Here is a 24,687-nt window from a genome sequence, read left to right on the forward strand (position 1 = left end):
TCAGCCAATCAGATCGGGATTTGCTGCACAGCGTGAGAGTCATGCAGGAGACTGTTCACAGTTTAGTTTTCTCACTTGACCCCGCATCCCAACACACCGGCTGCTTCTGTGGCAATTCAGTCAAGCACAGACAGACAGACGGACGGACAGATAGATAGATAGATGGATAGATAGCCAACAAAATATTAAAAGATCATTGGAAATTTTCTCTGCTTTTCGGCATTAAATTCTGGCCAATATCATTAGAATTTTTGGACACAGATTTAGAAAAAAAGACTCTTCCATGTCGATGTGAAAACTGATTTCTACTGAAAAAATTGTAGAAAACAAGTGATTGCATAAGTATTCATCCACTTAAAACACGGGTGTCAAACTCATTCAGGGGCCTATAAATAAACACAACTCTAAATGTTGTCCTTTGTTTTAGTGCAAAAAAGTCCATTCTGAAAACGTTTACATTACTGAACTGTCTTTTGACAAAATATGATGAACATCCTAAAATTTCCTAATAAAATAAGTTCAATGTCAACAGCATTATGCTTCAGTTTATCATTTACACGTGTGCATTACAACTTAAAGATCACAGAGTATCAAAGGCACAAAACATTTAGTCGCAGGTATGTGGAACTGAATAATATAGTAATTTACTTTATGATCAAAACAACTCATCAAGATCTAGAAATTTACGGATTTACAGATTTACAATTTGCAGCTAATGCGTTCTCTGTCATTTTTACACTTTGAAAAGTCATCTTGTACCATCCGGTGGACCAGCTTTGTCCCGTGAGCTGTATGTTTGACACTCCTGTCTGAAAATGACTCACCTGATTTAACACAAGTACAGCCAACTGGTGCAAGAAGTCCCATGTTCACTGTAATGAAGATCATGATGTGTCTCAGTGCTGTGACTATACATCTATTGATACATCTTCAGTGATGTTCCTGTAATCATCGGGTGTTTCAGGTCTTTCAACATCATACACCCTCGGGTACCTGGTCAACTCGTGCGTATTCAAACTTGTGCGTATGCAAGGGTTAGGGTTGGGGTTAGGGTTAGGGTTGGGGTTGGGGACGACAATTCAGCAACTGGCAGTGGTTTATAAATCCATGTTTGATCACCATAAATAAATAATAAAACACTGATTTTACATTCACTCAATACACACAAGTTTGCATACACATGAGTTGACCAGTATCCCACCCTCCTCCAGGTGACCTTAGCTTGTGTCCAGACGGCTAGCTACTATGACTCCATGGCTCTCCTCTCTTGAGCCACAGCCATCTTGAGGCTTTTTGAGGCTCTCAGTCGATGCCCAACTGGCTAAAAGCTCCAGTTAAAGGGCTACAAAACCCCTCCATCCCACTTCCACTGAGAGACACCTTGCTGTCCATCCTGCCTGTTGACATCTGTAGACCAGCTCTGCGTGTTTGGAGAGCTTCAGTTCAAAGGCCTCTTCCACTTGTTTAGTTCCTCTGAGTTGCAGTCACTTAAATTACAACACAGTTTGTTTAAAACTGGCTAATTAGCACCTTGACAACACACTGTTTTCTGGATGGAGCCTGCACATTTAGTTTACATTGTTTGTCATTTTGCTATTTGCTTGCATTCATTCATTTCTCCTGTTTGACTTACCTGGCTGCTGTGTGGCATTTCCTGCTTGGAGACAGACAAAAGGTGGGGCTGAAGGCGGAGCAGGGCTTTATCCTGAAGTCCCTCTCACGGACCAGACCAAAAGCTTTTACATCACAGGGGGGATCAGGGTTTTATAGTTTCCCCCTGTGTGTTAAATGTGACCTGATCAACCATTATATATGTTTTCCCAGCGTCTCATTCTGGCAGGTCTGTTAGTTGAGTTGGTGTCTAGTTTTTGTCAGTCTTATTTTCAGTAGCGTTACATTTTGTTGACCTCTTTTAAAGGCCTTTTAACTTTGATTTCATTACCTTTAGTCAGTTGTTTTGTAAAAGCTACATTTTTGGAAAATAAATCCATCCTTTTTTGGAACTTTAAGTCTGTGTTTTTTGTGCTTGACTGCTTGGTCCACGACAGAGTAGTAGCTGCAATGTGGTTGGGAAACTTAACCCTCGTGTCGTCCTGCGGGTCAAAATTGACCCGTTTTAAAGTTTGAAAATGTGGGGAAAAAACATATTTTCACAGTGAAACTCTTGATGTCCACATTTTCAACTTTTTTGTGAAATCGTTCAACATTTTTTGGTGGAAAAAAAGATATGTTAAAGATGTTTCTTTAAGAACATTCACACAAAATCAACCAAAATCCAGCGAATTTCGCTGGATTTTGGTTGATTTTTTGTGAATGTTCTTAAAGGAAATATTAGAAGTTTTTCTGATATATATGTAATCACTTTAGATATTTTTAGGATTTTTTGGAAGATGTTTACTCATTTTTTGAAAATATTTCCAAGAATTTTCTTGCCAAATTTGGGAGATTTTTTAAAAAATAAAACTTTAAAGGGAAACTTTTAAGGAATTATTACATTTTTTTCCTGAAGGTTTTGCAAATTTTCAGAAATTTGGGGATTTTTTTGCTGAATTTTTGGATTTTTTTCAGACAAGGAAATAATATTTTTGGTGCCTCTAAATGAGGACAACAGGAGGGTTAAATTGCCACTCGAGGCCCACCAACAGCTGCCAGTCCCTTGCGGAGGTTTTGGGATGCCTGATGTTCTACTGGAAGGTTGTGGATGCTCCCCAGCTCTGACTGAGGCGATGGTCTGCTTGGAGGGTTGGAGCCGCCTTGTCCACTCAGCTCCTGTGCTGATGTCCTCAGCGATGGCCTTCAGGACCCTCCATTGGTACCGCCCCTCTCCAAGAGCATTTGCAGAGCGGCTGAGGATGTGTTGCAGCGGGCCTCGTTTCCGACACAGTGGCCACACTGGTGTTTCTGTTTTGCCCCACGTGTGCAGATTTGATGGGCTTGGAAGCACATCACAGTGAGTTTAGTATTACAGACACATGTATCTGTATCAGTACTCCTGGTGGTAACTAGACCATGAGGATAAAAGAACATGCCGAGCAACTCAGTCAGCTAGTGAGTAAAAGGATGCAAAAGCAATCAGTAGCTGATTATCCCTTGGAGTCCAGCTAAATAGATCATAATGCATTAGACCTGAGTGACCAACTATGCAACAACTATGACGTCCTCAAAAGGAGTTACGAGCTGGTATCTACCACCATGCTTCACAGTGAGGATGGTGTTTTTGTGATGATGTTACCGTCTAGTCTGACTGTCAAAGATTTCATTTTTGCTCACATCAGATGAAAAAAATCTTCCAGTTGACTTCAGAGTCCTACATGCCTTCTGATGAACTCTGTTAAAGATTTAATATGAGTTTTTGTCAACAGTGGCTTTACTACTCTCTGAAAATGCTTTGACTGGTGAAGAACAGTCACAGTGTCTCCATCTCAGCCACTGAAGCTTGTAAGTATCTCAGAGGATTCATAGGTGTCTTGGTGGCCTCCATCACTAGTCTCTTTCTTGCACAGTCACTTAGTTTAAGAGGACGGCCTGCTCTAGAAAGATTTATGCACATGCCACATTTCTTCCATTTCCTAATGATAAATTTAACTGTACTCCAAGGGATAATCAGTGACTTGGAAATGTTCTTGTATCCAGCCTCTGATTTATGCTTTTTAATAACTTTTTCACAGAGTTGCTCGGAGAAATCTTTCGTCTTTATGGCGTAGTTATATCGAGGAGCACTGATTCACCAGCGAGTGAACCTTCCAGATACAGATATCTTCATATTACAGTCACTTAAGACACATTTACTGCGCTCAGATTATCTTCATTTCACTGATTGTGTGACCTCTGGTATTGATTGGCTGCACCTGTTTCAAAACAGATGAGTCACTTTACAAGGAGTTCATAGTTATGCACTTATTTATTTTACCTTTTATGTTTTTACTGAACGGATATTACTCTGTTGAAGTCTGTTTTTATTTTGACATGAAAGTCTTTTTTGTAAATTCTTCTCAATAAAGCCAAACTGTGTTGACGATGATTCAGCGTTGGAAAGCAATGAAAGGGGAAAGCTTCTGAAGAGGAGAGAATGCTTTTCACAGGCAGGGGACTCTAGCTTCAATAATTTAGAAGTCCATTAGTGGCGATACACCTCTAAAGAACAGCAGCTCTGACTTAACAGAAGTAGTTTAACACCTCCCCTCGCTGCACTGACACTCCACGGCATGTTAGCACCGTTACATTCCTGTTGGGTTGGTTACAGGGTCGACTCACAATCTGAGACGCTGAGTGTTGTCAGAGGAACGGACTCAGAACTAGACAGAGCATCAAACATGCTCTTTAGCCTTTTATATGGACGACAAAATCTATATGCTAACTGAATATAATGGTGTTTCTGCACTGTGGTTTTGACAGTTTCAAGTCCTTGATTTAATTCCTGAAAATCTAAATTTAAAAGATTTGCTGTTTAATCATTTCAAAGCAAAGTGGGTATTACTGCTGTTAATAGTAGGCCTGTTGGACTTTTGGTCTGAATCTAGAGTCAGTTCTGTTCACTGCATTATATACTGTGCATAGCACTGTTAATGTTCTTTTGCGATGAGGATTTTTTTAATAAATAATATGCTATGTGACTAAGAAATTGGTTGTTCTATGCTCTGTCTTCCTAATTTCGATAAAAGTGTTACAGTCCTTGATTTAACTTGTAAAAACTCACATCTGTGCAGCAAAGTCACATATTTGAACATCTTTTCTATTAAAGTAATTCCTCCCTGCCTTAAAATGGCTTAGATATAACTCTAGTCTAGTCTAAAGTTGTTAACGATCTCTGCACCCGTTCCCCCACATGTTCTGTAGCTCAAGCACACCAGCTCACCTCTGACTGCCGCAGGCTATTCTACTCTTGCTGCACAATGATAGTTTGTAACACTGGAATAATAAGGCCTAGCAAACTCATTCTGAAGAGAAATAATGATATGAAAAATTCCACCCTGCAAGTTGACAATGGTACACTGCATTTTAAAGATGGACGTGCTTTGTCATGACGTTTACCGCTTAATTCACCCATTATGTCTATCAGCTAATATAAAAAATACAAAATATAAACAAAAAACACCATAACGACATTTCATCAAGATTTAAAAAAGGGTCTTTAAATGGTTAGTTACACATTGCAGGCGCTTTAGTTTACAATTACAGCCTTTTTATCATGTTCTCAGTCATTTCACACATTTTGTTTCTCATCCTTAATCTTCTATAGTTTTGTATGTTGCTATCTAATAACTGAACTGTGACAAGAAATCACTGCCACCTTCTCGTCCCCTTCTGCTTTCCTGTTTTCTGAATCCCCTTTTACTACAAGAAACAACAACCCTAGTACAATTTGCCATGTATATTCATTGTTTGTATTCTTTGTTGTTGTTGTTATGTTTTTGTTGAATTTCCCACTTTAATGGAATAAATGCAAATGTTTCATCAAAACATTTCACCTGTTCCTGTTTTTCGGGGACACCTGCACTGCATCCTGGGCTTAGGTCAAGTCAATGCTTTAAGAAATACAAACAAGACAAAAGCTTTTTTTTTTCGCCCTTTACAGCAAAATGAGAATTAGGTGCCGTCTGATTGTTCTGCAGAAGAGACTTGATTTGAACAGTGTTTGCAATATCAGGGAACATTTCCAATTAGTCATGTTTCTTTTGTGGCTGTGTGGAGCCCCAGCCTCTGCCCAGCCCCTCATGGAGACTGTTTTGTGCGTTTGATTCCGTCTTGACAGCATCATTGTGGCTGACGGCAGCAGGCTGGAGCTGCTGTTCTGGAGTCTCTGAAACCCAAGAGAAACACATCCAAACAGAAAAATGCCAAACAGAAGACCCTGGTCTAAAAGTGATGCAGGATGGGTCATTTATTTTAAAAGTGGTTCAGATCAAACCCAGATAAAAACAGGAGGGACAAGAGGTCAGTGAGACTTTTAAAGCTGCTCTGTGTGAGCTGTGTGATACTGTGTACTGCACCTCTAACCTTTTATCTGTCGGTGTGTCTCCAAACAGATGCAGAGGAAAAACTTTGGGTTGCTGTCAGATTTCACAGCCAGAAGCTCACTTCAGGAGCAGGTGTACAACGTGGTAGAAAGGGAATGTTTAATGATCTTCAGTTTCATCTCCTGGGCTGCTCGTTCTCTCGCTCCTCTGCTTCAAGCTACATGAGGGACACCACTGTCACTCCGGGGTTTAAGAGAAGTTTATTAGCATTTAAATTCAAAGAGAATCATGTGAGGAAACCTGTGGCTGCCTTTGTCTTGTACTCTTTATGGTTGTGGGGATTTATTTGTGCTTGTCTTTTTGTTTGTTTGTTTGAGATGGTTCTCTACTGTACAGTCAGATCTGAGGTCCGATTTCTACGCTGATTGTCTCAGTGGTTCTATCTGCTGCCATCATAAAGAACCGACTGATGGTTGCTGTCGCATCGCCACAGCACAGACGGATGTGTCAAGCTTTGTCATGCATTCTTTGTATACTGGAAGTAATTGTGTTTACAAAAGACGAACAAGAGGACGACAGAAAGAGAGAAATAATAAGACGTGACAGCACATTTGGAAAAGCTGCTTTGTCAGTTGAACAAGAATCTACTTTATGCACCAAAAGAAGATAAACACCACATATGTTCTTTTCTGGATGCACTAAATAAAGAGGAAAGGAGGGATATTGTGCAGAATTGGCCGCTGGTTTAGCAGATGTGGTCGACTATGCAAAAATAGATGAGGTGCCTTATTCCTAAGTCATGTGTGGTCCAGTATATTCCCCACATATAGATTCTGTATAATGTGTTCAAACCTGTTTTTCATGTGGGCATCAAAATGAACCTTTGTCTGCAGTCTGGAAGCTAGGAGATGATTTACCTCATCTACTCTGTAATGGTTCACCGTGCTTTGCCACATGTCGGATGCACGTGTTTTCCCTACAAACTGTGCCCCTCTGACGTTTTCTGTTTGAAACGGAGCAACATAACTAACTATGGACATTTAGTACAGCGGAAGGGCTACAGCTGTGACAACACAACCACAAACTGTTGGTGTTATCACAGCTGGAACTAAGCGTCCAATGAAGGGAACAAATGAGTGAAACAAGAGAATCCTTGAATCATGTTTTCAATTTCAATTACAGGTAAAGCTAAAATTGCAGATTAAGACCCACTTAACACCTGGATTTGCTGTAGAAGTGTCAATATATAATTGAGGGACTTTTAAAGTCTATGGGATATATCTTCCATACATTTTTATCGAAAGTACAAAAAATTATGTTTTATGTTCATTATGATCATGTCTTTACAAATTCCAGAATTATTTATTATGGAAACAATCACTTATCAATAAAAAATGACTGAACATAGCCAAAATGTCAACTAAATAATCGTCCAAATTTAATAACAACCACCTTCTAATTAGCTAAACAATAATAAAATGAGTTTATTCAAAACTTTTTGATTGTGCTCTTTTTATTAAGTTGAGATAATCATGACAGATATTTCTTAGTTGGCCATATGTCAAATTTTGTATGGAAATTGTATCTGTGTCTGAGAAATCTCTTTCAACTAAGCTCCCCGTTACAAAAACACCTCTCCAGGAAGTGTGTTAATTCCAGATCACATGACCTGCTCCACATGATGTCATTTCCTCCTGAAGAAAAGACTGGAAGACTCCAAGGCTTTCTGAGTTATTAAATATAAAATAGTGTGTGTCAAGTGTGGATTTATGGCATGTCAACAGGTTCTTTAGAAATAACTTTTAATTTCAATTCTACTCAATTGTTTATAGACTATTTAGAAGAATCTTTGTCTAAAAATGCCATGTGGTGTTTGGTTATAGGCGGCCATGTTGGTTTTAGGCCTAAAACAGCAAAAATGTCAACTGTATTACAAAAAGTCCCGCAATTATATATTGACCCAGAATGTGACATCATAGGACCAGCTCTCGCAACCTTATCAAGCTTAAACATAACATGAGCTATTTTGCTGGAAAACAGACTCAAGGCCGGTTGTAAGTCCCTCTGTCTCAGCCCTCTCTAATTGTTTGTGGACCACCCCTCCTTGTGCACCTTCAGGCCATCTGGAGCTGAAACAAATTGGATTTTTGAGCACTTTGTTTTTTCTCCTTTAAAGCATTTTGCTGGGTGGAGCATCACTGGGAGTGCAGAGCTGACACAGAAGAGGGTCAGTTTAGAGGGGGCTATAATTGTGGGGTTTCTGTGTTGAGAAACACATCTGTCCTGTCCCTGCTGCTCACCACCTATTGGCCTGACTGCTTATTTAACTGACCCTTCTCCTCCAGCCCTGCACTCCTTCGCACGGTTCCCCTGCAGTTTGTTCCTAGCATTCATTCCTATCCCCATGGCAGATGTGATCTTCTCCCTCGCAGCCCTGAAAGCCTTCATTTTCCTGGTGAGGAGGTACTTTATTTAAAGCTTAGATATCAAAGCCATCATACAAAGAAAAGAAAGAAAAAACCAACAACATTAATGCTTGAGTTGCATTGCATTCTAGCTGTGAAACAAGGCCCTAATTTATCATTTTGTCAAAGCGTTGACGTCCTAGAGTCATATGTCATCTATTTAAAATGAAAAACCACACTGAGGCTCCTGCTGGTTAATCTTTTTCACGGATGTGTATCAGTGCAGATAAATAAAAAAAAAAGCTTTCATGTAGTGGAGTGATGTCAGTGATGTCTCACTCTCAGTTTCAGGGTCATGCAATTGATATGTGGGAGTACTGGAAAGTTATGTGAAGACTGAGCGCAGATCATCTGACAATGATTGTTGTTTCGAGTTGTATCTGTTTATCTCTGCGTCTTTCACCCCCCGACGTCAACACAAGTTCTAGCTTTTATGGCGGGGTGGGTTAAAGTTTAATGACTTTGTGATAGGAAGCCTATCACCTATAAACTGCAGCAGACAGACACAGCAAACAACCTGCTGCACGGGCCCCGGGAGGAATCAAGGTAAGACAAGAAAATTGTTTTACATGTCTGGGAAGGTGAATCTCATCCATCCAAGCAACAAAAAAAAAGTGAATCTAAATCTAAGAGCAGAGATTGCATCTGGATTTCCCTCTGCTGTTGCTTTACCTCATGAAGTTTCCGTTTCAACTTTTAATTGCTGCACTGCTTTAGTACTTTGAGGTGAGAAGCAGGTGAGATCTGTGTATAAATGGTTTGTGTACAGGAACGTCTGACTTTATTTTCGTGCCGTGCAGCTAAATCAATACATTTCCCTGTTATGCAATCAGGCTTCATTCCTTTTCACAGAGCAAAGAATCTGCATGACAGTTAAGGCTTCTGGGTTTCGGAGGTGTTATTCAGCTAAAATACCCGAGGCTTGCTTCTTCCGCTTGTCTTATTGGCTCCAGAAAGTGCTGCCAGGGGGGAACACTGATTGCCTCACAGTCAGATCATCTCACTTCTACTAAAGTGCTCTGCAGTATAATTCAGACAACTGCACTTTGTTAGGATTTAGAGGCTCGATTACTAGAAGGTACCCTAATAAATAGGCAATTCTAAACCCATATTGGTTACCAGCATAAAGGTTGCATTATTTTAAATGAAAACATCACCATAGGTATTCATCTGAATGACAGTAAACAGTTTCTGTGTAACATATTCAGACATTTGGTATAATGTTTGACTTCTGGAGACAGTAGACAGCAGCGACTGTACTTTAACCTGTGATGGGATGAGGTTGGTAATAAGTCACAATTGTTGTTTAGGAATGGATTTCTTCAGTCTCAACTTATTTACAATAATCAGGTGAATGCGATTTTGATCAGGCTTGATTTTCTCCAAACTGATATGAGTTATCTTGGCCAACAAGCACATGACTTCTTACACACTGGATGGCTATAAATTATGGCCACACTTATGTAATATTTATTAGAGTGGTAAAACAGTTATTTAACCAGGTTCATATGTTTTCAGACTGCGAGAGGAACTTCCTCATCTGATCTGGAAGACGGAGCAGTAGCACTGCAGCAAAGATAATCAGTGAGTCCTTTGTAGTTACTTACTTCCAGTGCATGAGGTCTTATTTGCTTTTACAATATTCTGCTCCATATTCACGCATCAATCAAATCATTTTTATTCCGTGTTATGTTTGTTGTTTTCTAACACTACTCTAATCACAGTAACAGGGTTGCTAATCCATGCTAATGTTGCTTTTCTTAGAAGTAGAAGCTAGATATTTAGCTAGCTGTTACTGCTGACCAAGAGGACAAACTTACTGATAGAAAGAAAAAGAATAAAGTCAAAAGAATGAGTCTGATCCTGATAATATGAGGCGGAGTGAGACATTCAAGCACGGCTGACAGTGTTGTGAAAATATGAAAAATAGAAGAGAGGACATAGCTTTGCTCTACCCATTCTTTAGGTAAACTGTTTGATGATGTTAATTCCAGCATTTCATGTGATTCGCTGTTTTCTTCTTCTTCTACCAGCTAAAAAGGTTTTGCTAACAGGGTTGTTGTGGGACACACATTCCATGCTTAATAATAATTATTATTTAGAGTATTATATATTATATATCCTATTTTTTCCATTTTACTCTGTTCCTTATTCTCTGGTGTTTCCCCACTGTGTGAGATAGCGTTTCCTCAAATGTTCTTAATTCCCGAGTTTGTGTGAGTGTGTGTTTATGTGTATGTGTATGTGTGTGCGTGTGTTTGTTTTTATATCTCTTGTATTAAGTGCTTTTAATTGTTGTATTGTTTTTATGTAAAGCACTTTGAGCTGCTCCCTGGCATGAAAAGGGCTTTATAAATAAAGATTGATTGATTGATTGATATTATGTTGATTGCAAAATGTTCCCAAAATTACAAGAGACATCAATGAAAAAAACAATAGCAAAAAAATTAGATTTCAATTTAATTTTAACTTTCATCTGAGATTCAATTTGGTCATCAGTTGCTGGTGGGACAAGAGAAAAGCTGCATTTTAGGGGGAACTCCAAATTCATTTGGCGTTTTTCTAAATATATTCAAACATTCTTTTCTCCCAGTTTTTTAAATTTGGTCTCAGGACAAGTAAATGTACACAACAGCTGCATGTTTTAGTATTTTGTAGGTGGATTATTTGAAATTTGATGGAAACATACAGATGCAGCGTCTACATGTTGAGCTGAAGTGTCCAGTCAGTGCAGGCGGATAACAGGGGAGATATTATTGAACACAGTAGCATGTGTCCTCATTTTTACCAAAATTAATATTTCAACAAACAGCTGTCATCGGGGTGTTTTCAACGCTACTTGCAAAAAAAAAGAAAAAAAAGTGCCCTGGATTTAATTTGCATCCATTTACATGTGCAAACTTTTCATCATCTCAAGTTCCCTGTCTTAAATTCTTATTCTAGAAGGCTGGAAACTGATCTGTGAAATGGTTAGCTGGATTGATTTGATGTGTATAAAAAGGTCAATAGACCTTTGCATGTTTTACACACTGACAATCTGTCATTTTATGACATTAAAGGTGCTGTATGCCATTTTTAAAAGATTCCTGTTTTTGATTTCTGTGTAATTGTAATTAGTTACTGTTGAAATTTTAATATACAGATGATGCTTTTTTTTTTCTTTCATTAGGGTTAAATAAATCATTTATAGATCTCCAGCCGCAAAAATGGTCAAGAAGATAGTCGTGGTAGCGGTGATGCTGCTGCTGGTGGCGGCCGTTGCCACATTTCTGGGCGTCTTCTACGGCATGCCGAGGAGGAAGCCCCCAGGGGAGCATGTGTACCTGACGGCAGCCGTGGCAGCAGACGCCGGGCCGTGCTCAGAGATCGGCAGGTGAGAATTTGTATGTGCAAGCATGCGAAATAAACAAAGAAACTTGCACATACAGCAAAATCCACGAGCACACACAAATTTAGCACTGGAACCTGCTAATTTATCCCCATCTAAGCCTACGCAGTCTTGAGATCTTAAGTGTAAAAACCAAATCTCCACTCCCTCCCTTCCTCCTCTTGTGTGCTTTAATTATTTTTTACCACAGAGACACGCTGTTGAAAGGAGGGTCTGCAGTGGATGCAGCTATAGCTGCTTTTTTGTGTGTTGGATTAATGAACGCTCACAGCATGGGCATAGGAGGAGGGCTTTTCTTCAACATCTATAGCGCAGAAACTGGTACGATGTGCACCTCCAACTCAAAATGTACCTTTGTTGTGTAACTTCCCATACAGCTTTCTTATGCCTGCTTTTGTTGTGTGACTTCTTTACAGGGAAAATCGAGACCATTGACGCCAGGGAGACGGCACCAGGCAATGCAACGGAGAACATGTTTGGCAACAACACAGAGTTAGCCCAGAAAGGTAATGTTTAACCAGTTATCTGATGTGGAAACAAGCTGAGGAAGCTGTTCTTGAGAATTATCAGATAACCACATAATAGACAATGAATAAGTAGTGTGAAGGAGATACAGCAGACTCAAAGGCGGCAAAATATCAATAAAAGTCTGTCGTCCTACGGGTCGAAATTTGAAGTTTGAAAATGTGGGGGAAAAAATATTTTCACAGTGAAACTTCTGATGTCCACATTTTCAGCATTTTGGGGAAATCTTTGAACATTTTTTGGTGGGGAAAAAAAATGTTAAAAATGTTTCTTTAAGAACATTCACCAAAAAAAAAATCAACCAAACTCCAGTGAATTTTGCTGGATTTTGGTTGATTCTTTTGGTGAATGTTCTTAAAGAAAATATTAGACGTTTTACTGATATATATGTAATCACTTTAGATATTTTTAGGATTTTTTTTGGAAGATTTTTACTCATTTTTTGACAATATTTGCAAGAATTTCCTTGCCAAATTAGTTTTTAAAAAAAAAAATAAAACCTTTAAGAGAAATTTTTAAGAAATTTTTGGAATTTTCTTCCTGAAGGTTTTGCAAATTTTCATAAATTTGGGGATTTTTTTTGCTGAATTTTTGGAATGTTTTCAGACAAGGAAGCAATATTTTTTGGTGCCTGTAAATGAGGACAACAGGAGGGTCAAAAGGTGAAAGCGTAACTCTGTTTAATTGTTCTCTATGGCTGGTAGGAGGGCTGTCCATTGCTGTACCAGGGGAGATTCGAGGTTACCAGATGGCGCACCAACGACATGGTAAACTGCCTTGGAAAGACTTGTTCGGGCCGAGCATTGAACTTGCAGAGAAAGGATTTCCTCTGGGCAGGGCACTGGCCAATGCTGTGTCCCAAAACAAGAAAACCATCCTGAATGATGAAGCCCTTTGGTGAGAGGCAGCAACTTGCATTCGCAGTCTGATCATCTCACGGTCCCTTTATAAGGAATTCTACATCTTTCATGGTCTTTTCCTCTCTTCTTTCAGTGAAGTGTTTTGTGGACAAAACGGTGACGTCCTAAAAGAAAATGAAACCGTGAAATTTATCAAACTAGCAGCGACCTACAGGAAGATAGCCGAGGAGGGTCCTGACACTTTCTACACGGGAGAACTGGCTCAGAACCTAGTGAAGGACATTCAGGCAGCAGGTAGTGTTCTGCTCAAATAGTCACACAAGCTAATCCTAAAGTCCTTAAAGCGAATATCGTTTTTTGTTTGCCTTTGGACGTGGTTCATATGCTAGCAGACACAGCAAAATAAACAGTCGATGCCATTGCTGAGCATTTCCACCTTGAAAATAAAGCATCTCAAAAGCACAGACTTAGACTTCTGGGGTTTCACACGTAACAAAAGCTAACAAACCAACGGGGTGGAGCTTTCAAAATCAATCAAGTCAGTTTCTGGCTCAAACATTTATGGCTCAAGTTAAATGTTACAACTTGCCATTATATAATTAGGAGAAGTTTTACAGTGTTTGCATTCTTTAAAATGAGGGAAGAAAAGTGGGGATTAAAGTCCAACACCTTACCTAAATTTAACGACCAAATCAGTCAGCACTAAAGTGGTTCCATAAAGGTCAGCTCGAGTTTATGCAATCACATCAATAAAAATGGTGAACAGCTGTGGTACAGAGAGTTATGGTCTGTTTAAGTAGATTTTTGGGCTACTTAAGTCAAATAATATGTCAGAACACCAGAGAATCGGTGGTAAAATCATCGCTTTTCCATCAGTATCTGAGCTTTAATTATGCTTTGTGGAACTGAAACTAACTAACTAACTAGGACTAAGTGAAATGAGACTGGCTTATTTGATGAATTTTACTCGATGGAACAGATCGACGGTGTGGTAGAGAGAAGATGATGTGTGGAGCTGCATCTCATTTTAAAGCAGGAAAGGATTATTGTAATGGAAAATCTTCTAACTATGTAACTCTATCACACAGAGAGGGGTTTAATCAATGACCAGAGACGGACTTTCACACTTTTTTTCCTATATTAGGAACGTGGATGAGCATAGATTATAAAACCAAGAGTTTATCCTTTATAGAAATGTCCCCATAGTTTACTGTCTACAGTATATAATGCCATATGTTGAACTGAACCCAGACACACAGCCAACATTTAAACTGACCTGCCATTACTGGTAGCAATACTAACTTTCTACTTTTATGACTTATCGTAAAAAAAAAAAAAAGTACTGAAAACAGACTCATTTATTAAATCTGTATTACAGTTAGAACAGCTGTTTCCTCTGTACCCACAAAGCAAAAGAACATTATCATTCTCCTCATTATTCCCTCTGCCATTTTCACTAAAAGTCATTTGCTCCAAGACTCCAGGCTACACTCACATGCACCTCTCTGCACATCTAGTTCCCAGAGCGATCAGGATTTGTATCACCAGTTGTGTGCATTCACAGTGTTTGTTCAACCTGTGTTTAGGCGGCATCATCACAATGGAGGATCTGAAGGATTATGCGGTTGTCTTGGATGAGAATCCTCTAAGGGTGAATGTGGGGGAGTACACCATGGCTGTTCCCAATACCCCTGCTAGCGGCCCTGTGCTAACGCTGATATTAAACATCTTGAATGGTAAGCCTTGATGCTTTGTCCAAAAGCATCCCGAGTGGGAGGTGAATGTGCTTTAATGTCAGCCTCACAGAAAGGACTCGACTGTAAGCGGCATGTTGATGTACCGTATAGTAAATCTGCGCTTAAAATAAAAAAGCCTTTTCTCACTTAATGTTACCTAAAAGCTTGAGCAACACTGTCAAACACAGGGCAACATTTGTGATGCTCTGTCAATGGCAGCAGATATAATCCAGGATATAAACAAAAGCAACATTATTTGGAAGAATGTGCAAGTAATATTCACTGAACTGGATGCTGCCAGCATCTCGAATAACTTGTTAAACTATGTGTGTATATATATATATATATATACACACACACACACACACATACACACACACAGAATCAGCCAAAATAATGTAGACACATCAGGAAAAAAAACTTGCAGAAATATTTAATTTGTGTAAGTACTTCTATACATATAGATGCGTCTTTCGAAGTTTCGAAGATGAAGGAAACGGACTACACTGGTGGCCCTTAGACAAGAAATTGAAAATGCATGTGCATCAATCCCATTAGACACTTTGGCCAACGTTACCCAAGCAGTAGTCTGCCGTACACAGAAATGTCTGGAAGCCACTGTCCACCACTTTGAGCACCTCTTGTAATTGTAGAGGTCAAAAATAACTTGTATTCATCTCGTGATGTCTGAATAAATTTGGTATTGAAATATTTATGCAAGTTTTTCTTGCCTTGATGTGTGTATACATTATTTTGGCTGACTCGGTATCATTCATGTAGGATTTTAACATTTCTTTTCTTGGAACTAATATATTATTGGCTCTTTTTGAAATTGTAAGGCCTCTACAGTTATAGATCCACAGGTGGAATGTGCCATCTTACATTACGTTGTTTGATGGTGCATCAAAATGACACAAATAAGATACTGAAGTTTGAATTAACTTCATCCAATTTAGAGAAGAGAGTTAAAATCACAAGGGAGCCATTCTGGCAGAAGTTCTAAAGACGATGGCTGCCTGTCGCTGCCTTCATCATTCATTATTTAATCATCTAATCTTGTCTATGTACATTTCTATGTACATCATGATCGAACAAAATCTATCTTTATTGTCTGATGAAGCAGACATTTTCTCTCTTGGCTGCTCCGATACTTCAGCAGTGACCATAAAATCCAAACTGTTGGTCTGTGAAGACACCGTGTCCCTGCTCCAGCTACTTCTCAGTACAGTGACAGTGTCTGCCTCGGAGGATTAGTTGAGAAACTTCCCGCTGAAGTAATTAATCTCCCCAAACCTTTCCTTTCCTGTGACTGACCACCCACTCACTGCACCCCCCCCCCCCCGCCCCGCCTCACACCCTAACACTAATCTCACCAATTTACCTCTAATTGGACACAGTTGAGTGGATGAAGCTTCACACACACATTGCAGTCACCGGCCAAAACTTTCATCCTGCTGATTATTACCGTGACGCCTGTCTGTGTCCGACAGCTGAAACCCATCAAACCAAAACTCTCCGCTTCCCTCAGCCTTCCCTGTTCCTGTTTCCTTCTGCAGCTGTCAGCTCAGGCTAATACCCCCGGTCTGGTCACAGCAGCTTTTACACTAAATAAAAACACAGGAACCGCCTGGGTCAAGTCCATTTTGTCTGTTTCCTTTTTTCCTGCCTGAACTGTCATCTGAGTGTCGACAGATGGGTGAAGCTGTGATCCAAACTGATGGATGATGATTGTTGTATTTTCCATTTTCAGGATACAAATTCAACCCGGATAGTGTGGCGAACACTGAGAAAAAGATTCTGACCTACCATCGCATCGTGGAGGCCTTTCGTTTTGCTTATGCAAAGAGAACCCTGCTTGGAGATCCCAAGTTTCTGAACATCACAGATGTAAGAACACAGTCACTGCTTTCAGTTTTGGTGCAACCGTACAATTGTGTGACGTATTCCAAGAGGCTCTTACATTATTAGAGAGAAACATCCTTCATCCACTGAAGGGATAAAGGCGTATTTGTATTACTCAGAGAAACAACTTTTGTACATGGAACATTTCTAATTTGTCAAAATCTGACCTGAGCAGCTTCAATGATCAAAACCTGAACTGTAGCAGTAAAGAAAAAACAAGCGAATCAAGACCATTTCCAAAGAACAGCTCCCAGGATTGTTAAAATAAAACTCTTTCTGGGTCAATTTACTGCTACCAATATTAGCATCGGAAACTGCTTGCAAGATATCTGCTGTGCTGCTAGCTTTTGCGCAAACTAACAGCACATTCTTGGAAGTAATTGGCATATCCAGCGGCAAGGCAAACTGGAGTCAATGCCTGTTGCAGCGACTGACCGAATACAGTTATGTTTCTCACCGCTCTCAGGGAAGAGCCTGGCACGAGGCCTGCACGACCGGCAACAATCCACCACAGACCTTTGGTGGATATTTTGTTTCAACCCGGTCTCACGGGGATTCGTGAAACTGTCACGTAAGTTTTAGTTTCGGTTTCGTGCGCACCAACACGATTTCGTCATGTTTTTCGTGCCGCCGGACATTCTTGAAATTCCTATGCAAATTGGTAAGTGTACCACCGGCTTATGGTTAGGTTATGGTTAGGTTATGGTTAGGTTATGGTTAGGGTTATGGTTAGGGTTATGTTTAGGGACGATGTCATGCAAAATATAGCGTTGGATTCGCCACGGTTTTACATTAAAAATATAATATACACATTCTTTTGAAATACGTTCTGAGTGGCACGAAAAGTCCGCCGTTGAAAATACATTGGTGCGCATTTCGTGGTGAGCGGCACGAAAAACATGACGAAATCGTGTTGGTGCACACGAAACCGAAACTAAAACTTACGTGACAGTTTCACGAATCCCCGTGAGATCGGGCTGTTTGTTTGGTCCCAACAGGATGTCCAGTCTCACCCTCCTCATCTAGACAAAAGTCTCAATGGGGCCAGTTTAGTAGAAGAGAAGAACTTTATTGTCATTGCACACTTCCATACACAATTAAATTTAACTTGAGCTGCTCTACCAATGGCAGCTCAGGCTGCTGCACCCAGAGCGCGCTGCCTGTCTTTAGCAAAAGGATAAACAAAGACATTTGGGATCGGGGTAGGGATAGCAGAGGGTAAAATGAAAAAAAAGGTTCGTTATACCAAATGAAACCTCCAATGTTGGGAAATTCAATTTGAGAAGGAACCTGAAAAAAACAAACCGGCAACAAGCAAAGCATGACATTAGACAAGGTTAGTTGGGATAAGGAGGGGGGTAATGGGACAGGGAGCTCAGCACAGTAGTCGGTCTCCTATGCAGCTGCTGCGCCATAGGGGGGTGGGCATGTGTGTGTGAATGTAAGCTCAGTCCTCAGTTCATGAGTCCAAGTGTGTGTCTATGCGTGTAGCCAATCTCCTTCCGTCCCAGACCGCCGGTGTCTCAGTTTGCGAGGGTGGAAGCGCGATAACACAGCAGGTTGCTATGGAGACGTCCTCGGATGGACTGGTCCAAAAGTCAACAGGTGTCCTTGGGGAAGTGTGTGTGTGTGTGTGTGTGTGTGTGGGGGGGGGGGGGGTGTTAGGAGAGCTATTTCTTGGCCATGAAAAACTTCCAGAGGAGTTTGTTTTTGTTATTGATCGGTAGCAGGCAATCAATGACCTGACCTGACATGCTATCAGAGCTAATGTCCTGTTTTATAGCAGAGTACTACACAGAATTTTGGAGTAGCAAATGCTGTGGCAATCTACGCAGAATTTAAGAGCAACATCTTTGCTTTTCCACTCTGTTATGTGAATATTATGCAATATTTTTACTTTTGTATCCTGTTTGCGTTAACATGTTTTAAAGAGACTGGCAGCATCCAACCACCAAATCAACCACTCTCAGATTCTCAGATTTGACCCTATGTTTTGATTTGCATGCAGCTTATTATGACCTGCAGTTACAGTTTTAAAAGGGTGGACGACTTCTACTGGTTGTATGAATAAATGAATGTAAAAGTTGGCACCACCTTCACTCTTTATCTTTCAATATGTCGTTAATGCGAAAGGTTGTACTTTAAACCCAAATGATCATCTTTAAGTAAACAACTTTTATGGCTAAATCGAATCAAACAGCAGGTGAAAATGAAACTGAAGCTTAAAAACACGCTACGAAACAAAGCGAGAAAGTCTTTTAAAGTAGTTTTCTGGGTGACAGTCGTTTGAGATTTGCTTCAAGCTCCTTATGCAGACTGTCTTTAAACAGAAATGTTGGGTCATAACCGATACGGTCATTCAAGTTGAAGGTTTCATTTTACAAATAGTAACTATGAAATATCACCAAAATGTATAAACTCCCACCTTGTCCTAATGAATATACGTTAAAAAAAAAATCAGTAATTTGAGTGTTTGTTGTTGCTAATTAGGGCTTTATAAAGGTCATTTCTACACTGTGAAAAAATGTTAATAAATTTTATAGTGAAATGTTGTCAAGTCATGACAGTAAAAATCTGTACATTTTTTAACCAGTTGGTAATGTTTGTTTAACACTGAATCACCATGAATAAGCTAATCAGAAAGAAACAGTATTTTTTCTTTATTTATTTTACATATTTTCTCATAAAAAAATACATTTCCTTTCTCTTGGACAGTTATTTAATAGAAACATGCTGTAATTTGCAATTTCGTTGTACTTGTTGCAATAACAAATAAAGTTCTATTCTATTCTAATATTTCTAACAGCAAACATGGCGGTATTTGTAAAAAAAAAAAAAAAAACAACAAAAAACAGTTTGTACCGGTCAGATTGATATACTTTTGTGTTAATAATGGACTTTAATATTTATGACAGCTATAGCTGCGATTTTTGCACATATGTTGTTTCTGCACGCATTAAATAACACACGAACTGTTGTGGCGATAATTTAAAAAATGCTGCAATAACTATAATTTGAAACTTTATTTTATATGGTATTTTCATGTAAATTTTAAAGAAAAACTAAACTTCTTTAAAGGCTAAAACTTTTTTTACAGTAAAATATGGAATGAAGCACATTTTTAAACCATAAAATTGATTGTATCGATGCACTTCTTTACTGTAAATGAAAATGTTTTACCATGATTTTAGGGTAACGTTCTGGCAACCACAGCTGCCAGAATTTTACCGTAAAAATAACCTCTTTTTTACAGTGTAAGTTGCATAATTTTTTACTGAGAATTCTGTATTTGAATCATTCTAATCTTTCTGCCCCAAAGCTCATCCAGAATATGACATCAAGCGCCTACGCCGATGACCTCCATGACAAGATCACTGACGACACCACACACGAGATGAGCTACTACGAGCCGGAGTTCTACATGAATGAAAATCACGGGACGTCACACCTGTCTGTGATAGCAAAAGATGGAAGCGCTGTGGCCGCCACCAGCACCGTCAACCGATAGTACGACCCCCTAACCCACCAGGAAACATGTCTGTCGATCACTCTTATTCCTGCAACTCACCTAGTAATGTCCTGGTTGTTTTTTTTCTGCAGTTTGGGCTCCAAAGTCATGTCAAACTCAACAGGGATAATTCTCAACAATGAGATGGACGACTTCAGCTCCCCGCTTATCACAAACAGCTTCGGCATTCCTCCTTCACCGAACAACTTCATCAGGCCAGGTTAGATTGATTAGAACTGAAAACACACTTAAGGGCTTCTCAAAAGCCTTAAAGCTGTAATATAGATTAGTTTCTCAACAGCAGATGGCTTAAAGGTCACGCAGATGTCGGCTTGTCTTTCTTGACACGGTTGTTGGTGGAGGAGAAAATAAACATGCTCTTGTTTTATTAGTCTGTGTTCACTGAATTAACCTCTGAATTCTATTTAAAGGGAAAAGGCCGATGTCTTCTATGTGTCCAACCATCATTTTTGACAAAAACAACAAAGTTAAGATGGTGGTCGGAGGTTCAGGAGGGACAAAGATCACTACTTCTGTAGCTCAGGTGAGACAAATGCAAAGTCATGAGTTGATAGACATGCACTTCTTACTGTTTGGATTTTCATCTTTTGTTGCTCTGCAGGTGATTCTGAACGCGCTCTTCTTTAACTACGACCTGGAAAAATCTGTGTCAGATCCGAGGGTCCACAACCAGCTGAGTCCCAACACCACTGTAGCCGAGCCTGGCTTTGACATAGTGAGTGTCACCAACAGCAAACAGCACTGATATGTGGAACTAACAGCCGGTCGGCGCGGTGCTCAGGGAGATGATCCGTCATCCAAAGCCCCAGCAAAACACCAAAACACCTCAACCATGACCGGCACGAGGGACGCTCTTTATTATATTTACCTTCAGGGATCAATACAGTGGAGCAACACAGAGGAAGATATTTCAGCAGTCAGTAACCTAATTTGTAATCTGTGGATAGAAACAGGCGTATTATCTAATACTATTATCACAAAAAAAGAAAATATTGACTGGTTTATAATTTATGATGGATTAAAAATGAAATCTTAAAAAGTTTGTGAAACTACACAGTGCAGCTTTCACATCCTGATATGACATAGTTTAAATACATCTTTGCTTTTCTAATTAGCTTAAATTATTGCTCAGGCAAAAAAAAACAAAAACGTAAAAATTAAAAATGAATTCCTTCTGCTCCTATACAAAAGATAGTTCAGTTCCTGATACCCAGGTTGAGGCCATCTTAACAAGTGGTGTTATTCCAGGGGGAGCATATAAATTCAAATAAATGTATTTTCTCTAGAGCAGTTTAGCAAAGCAGGACTCTAAAGAGTAAAAGTCATTTTTGAAATGTGTCATACGGTGGTCCTTTGTCTGTCACAAGGGTTACGTTCAAGACCCCCCCATTATACGCAAAAATCTGTGAAGAAGCGGCCATATTTATTTTATTATTTACATTTATTTTACGGCTTTGTAAACTATCCCAACACTCTTAGAAACAATTTCCCACTCTCTTACAAACACTTCCTATGCTATTAAACACTTTCTGAATTTCTGAAAATTTGCAAAACCTTCAGGAAGAAAATTCCCATAATTCCTTAAAAGTTCCCCTTAAAAATTTTATTTTAAAAAAATCACCCAAATTTGACAAGAAAATTCTTGTAAATATTTTCAGAAAATGAGTAAAAATCTTCCAAAAAAATCCTAAAAATATCTAAAGTGATTACATACATATCAGTAAAACTTCTGATATTTACTTTAAGAAAATTCCCACACACAAAAAAAAAACACTGGAAGAAACATTTTTAACATTTCTTTTTTTCCCCATCAAAAAATGATCAAAGATTTCCCAAAAATGTTGAAAATATGGACATCAGAAGTTTCACTGTGAAAATACATATTTTTTTCCCACATTTTCAAACTTTAAACTGGGTCAGTTTTGACCCGAAGGACGACACGGGGGTCAAGCAGCACGTCATATCTTCTCTAATTTCTCACTTATTGATAGAATCTTTTCTACATGCATTCTTAATATGGGTCTTATTTCCTGTTAGTACAGAAAACACAGATTTATTGATCCATGCTTTAGCTGGTTTCCATGCCACAACAGTTCAGCTTTTTCTGCAGTTTCCTCATAACATGCTTTGTCTTACAGAATATCTTGGAAGGTTTGGCACGCAAGAATCACACGACGGAGTTGTTGACATCAACAGGAGCCGTGATTCAGGCGGTGCTTCGTCACGGTGACTGGCTGTACGCTCAGTCAGATCCTCGCAAGTGGGCGTACGCAGCGGGATACTGAGATCATAAACTCAGGGAGGCTGCAGCTGTCTGAACCTTGACTCCGTTACTCCACCCGAGAGATTAGAAACTTAATAAAGATCCAGCAGCCATTGTCAACTCATCCTGGGCACCAGTTGTTCTGTTCTTAAGCTGCGATAATGTTCATGAGCTTGGTGCCACAGCTGACTGATGTCTACTGAATTCAAGCCACATTTTTTAATGTCTATGACTAATTTCCAAGATATTTCAAGTAATAGCTTTACTGTTATTTCTGAAGTTGTAATGTGAAAAATAGAAGCGCAAATGTTGAATTATTCTTTACCTACCGATGAAACAGTGTTAACCCTCCTGTTGTCCTCATTTTCTTCCCTTCTCTGAAAAAAAAAATCCAAAGATTCAGCCAAAAATTCCCCAAATTTATAAAATTTGCACAATCTTCAGGAAGATAATTCCTAGAAAGTTTCCCTTCCAAGTTTTATTTTTTTTAAAAAGAGAAATTCACAAATTTGGCAAGAAATAGAAATGTAAAAAATAGAAAAATAATAATCTTCCAAATAAATCCTAAAAATTTCTAGAGTGGTTCCATATATATCAGTAAAACTTTTAATATTTTCTTTAAGAAAACTTGGAATAAAATAAACCAAAATCCAATGATTTTGGCTGATTTTATTCTGAATGCTCTTGAAGAAATTTTTATTTTAATATTTCTTTTTTTGCACCAAAAAATGTTTAAAAAATTTCCCAAAAATGTTGAAAATGTGGAAGTTTTCACTGTGAAAATATATATTTTTTCCACATTTTCAAACTTTAAAACAGGTCAATTTGACCTGCAGGACGACGCGAGGGTTAAAAGTACATAACTCCTCTATTTATGAAGCATTTTTGTAAATCATTAACAGTATGAAGCATAATTGTTTCCAGTAAATATCTGATAAGTTTTATCTTCAGTAGTTACTAATGATTGACTTCTGAATTAAGGGAAATAATAATAGATAAAATGAAGCAGAACTGAGAGTGAACTCCTGTGTCCTTTCAGTCCTTTCAAACTTTTCTATACTGTAGGCAGACTGTTGATACGAGGTGACGGAGAGATCAGGCGGGAGCTGCAGTTAAAATGAAGGACTGCAACACCTCAGTGTCAAACAGTCCCACAGAATATATATAATGACTTGCAGTAATTTTCTCACAGCCCAGAGTGCAACTGCCTGTAATGACCTCATAACAACATTACAGCTGTTGTTGCCTACAGTCAACACTGGGACTCAGGCCTTATCTTCCATCAGCCGCAATGTAAATGACTCACATTATTTCTAAACTGGTGTAAAGTCAGAGATCAGCGTTTTGCTCCAGATGACTGGTTCAAATGTGATACAAACGATGTTCTGATACGAAGTGGTTTAATATTCATGGATGCATATTTATTTAAAAAGAAACATGTTGCAATCCCCATGTGATTAGACATATTTTATTATTATGTCACAGGATTATTTTTAAAAGGATTTGATTAAATGTGTACAGGAGACGCTGCAGATGTGTTTTTTTTTGTTCATTTTCTACTGTTTCAGTCCATTACTCGCTCAGTGGTGGCACAGGAACTGGATTTGTTTTGTTTTGCATGCTCGCTGGAGCCACAAATATTCATTTTTTTCATATACATACATTTATCATTCACTTATGCAGAAATAACTGCCTTGTAGAAATAGATCACAGGGACTCATATAGAAAAAGCTTTTTTTAAAATACACTGTCTTACTGTTTTGGAGCAAAAAAAAAAGTACAAATGTTAACCACAGATTTGTTTATGTAATAACCTACGAATATGTATTAGGACATTTGTAAAACTTCAGCTGGATAGATTTCTCATCATGCATTTATTCTGAATTTACACCATCGGACAAGTAGATTAAATAGCTCTGATTATGGGGTGTGCTGAAATATTAAACAAAATGAAGCAGTCACGAAAAATCCCATCTTTGAGTACATGAACAAAACAATTTATAATTCAATGGGTGATATTTTCTGACCCGCGTGCAGTTGCATGTTACGATAAATACTCGGT

At 38.9% G+C, this 24,687-nt stretch overlaps 1 protein-coding gene across 1 annotated transcript; it reads left to right on the forward strand.

The window, feature by feature from the left end:
• Positions 1 to 8,229: 8,229 nt before the first annotated feature.
• ggt1b (gamma-glutamyltransferase 1b) lies at positions 8,230 to 24,155 on the forward strand. The gene is made up of 14 exons (XM_051938836.1): positions 8,230 to 8,412; positions 9,941 to 10,006; positions 11,592 to 11,795; positions 12,001 to 12,131; positions 12,227 to 12,316; positions 13,040 to 13,232; positions 13,329 to 13,489; positions 14,782 to 14,931; positions 16,682 to 16,818; positions 20,153 to 20,340; positions 20,434 to 20,561; positions 20,773 to 20,885; positions 20,964 to 21,077; positions 22,501 to 24,155. Exons 3-14 carry the CDS (start codon positions 11,629 to 11,631, stop codon positions 22,645 to 22,647), a joined length of 1,719 nt encoding a protein of 572 aa, XP_051794796.1. The 5' UTR covers positions 8,230 to 8,412; positions 9,941 to 10,006; positions 11,592 to 11,628; the 3' UTR covers positions 22,648 to 24,155.
• Positions 24,156 to 24,687: the final 532 nt, after the last annotated feature.

The sequence above is a fragment of the Acanthochromis polyacanthus genome, chromosome 18, assembly GCF_021347895.1.
Source record: "Acanthochromis polyacanthus isolate Apoly-LR-REF ecotype Palm Island chromosome 18, KAUST_Apoly_ChrSc, whole genome shotgun sequence".
Classification (NCBI taxonomy): Eukaryota; Metazoa; Chordata; class Actinopteri; family Pomacentridae; genus Acanthochromis; species Acanthochromis polyacanthus.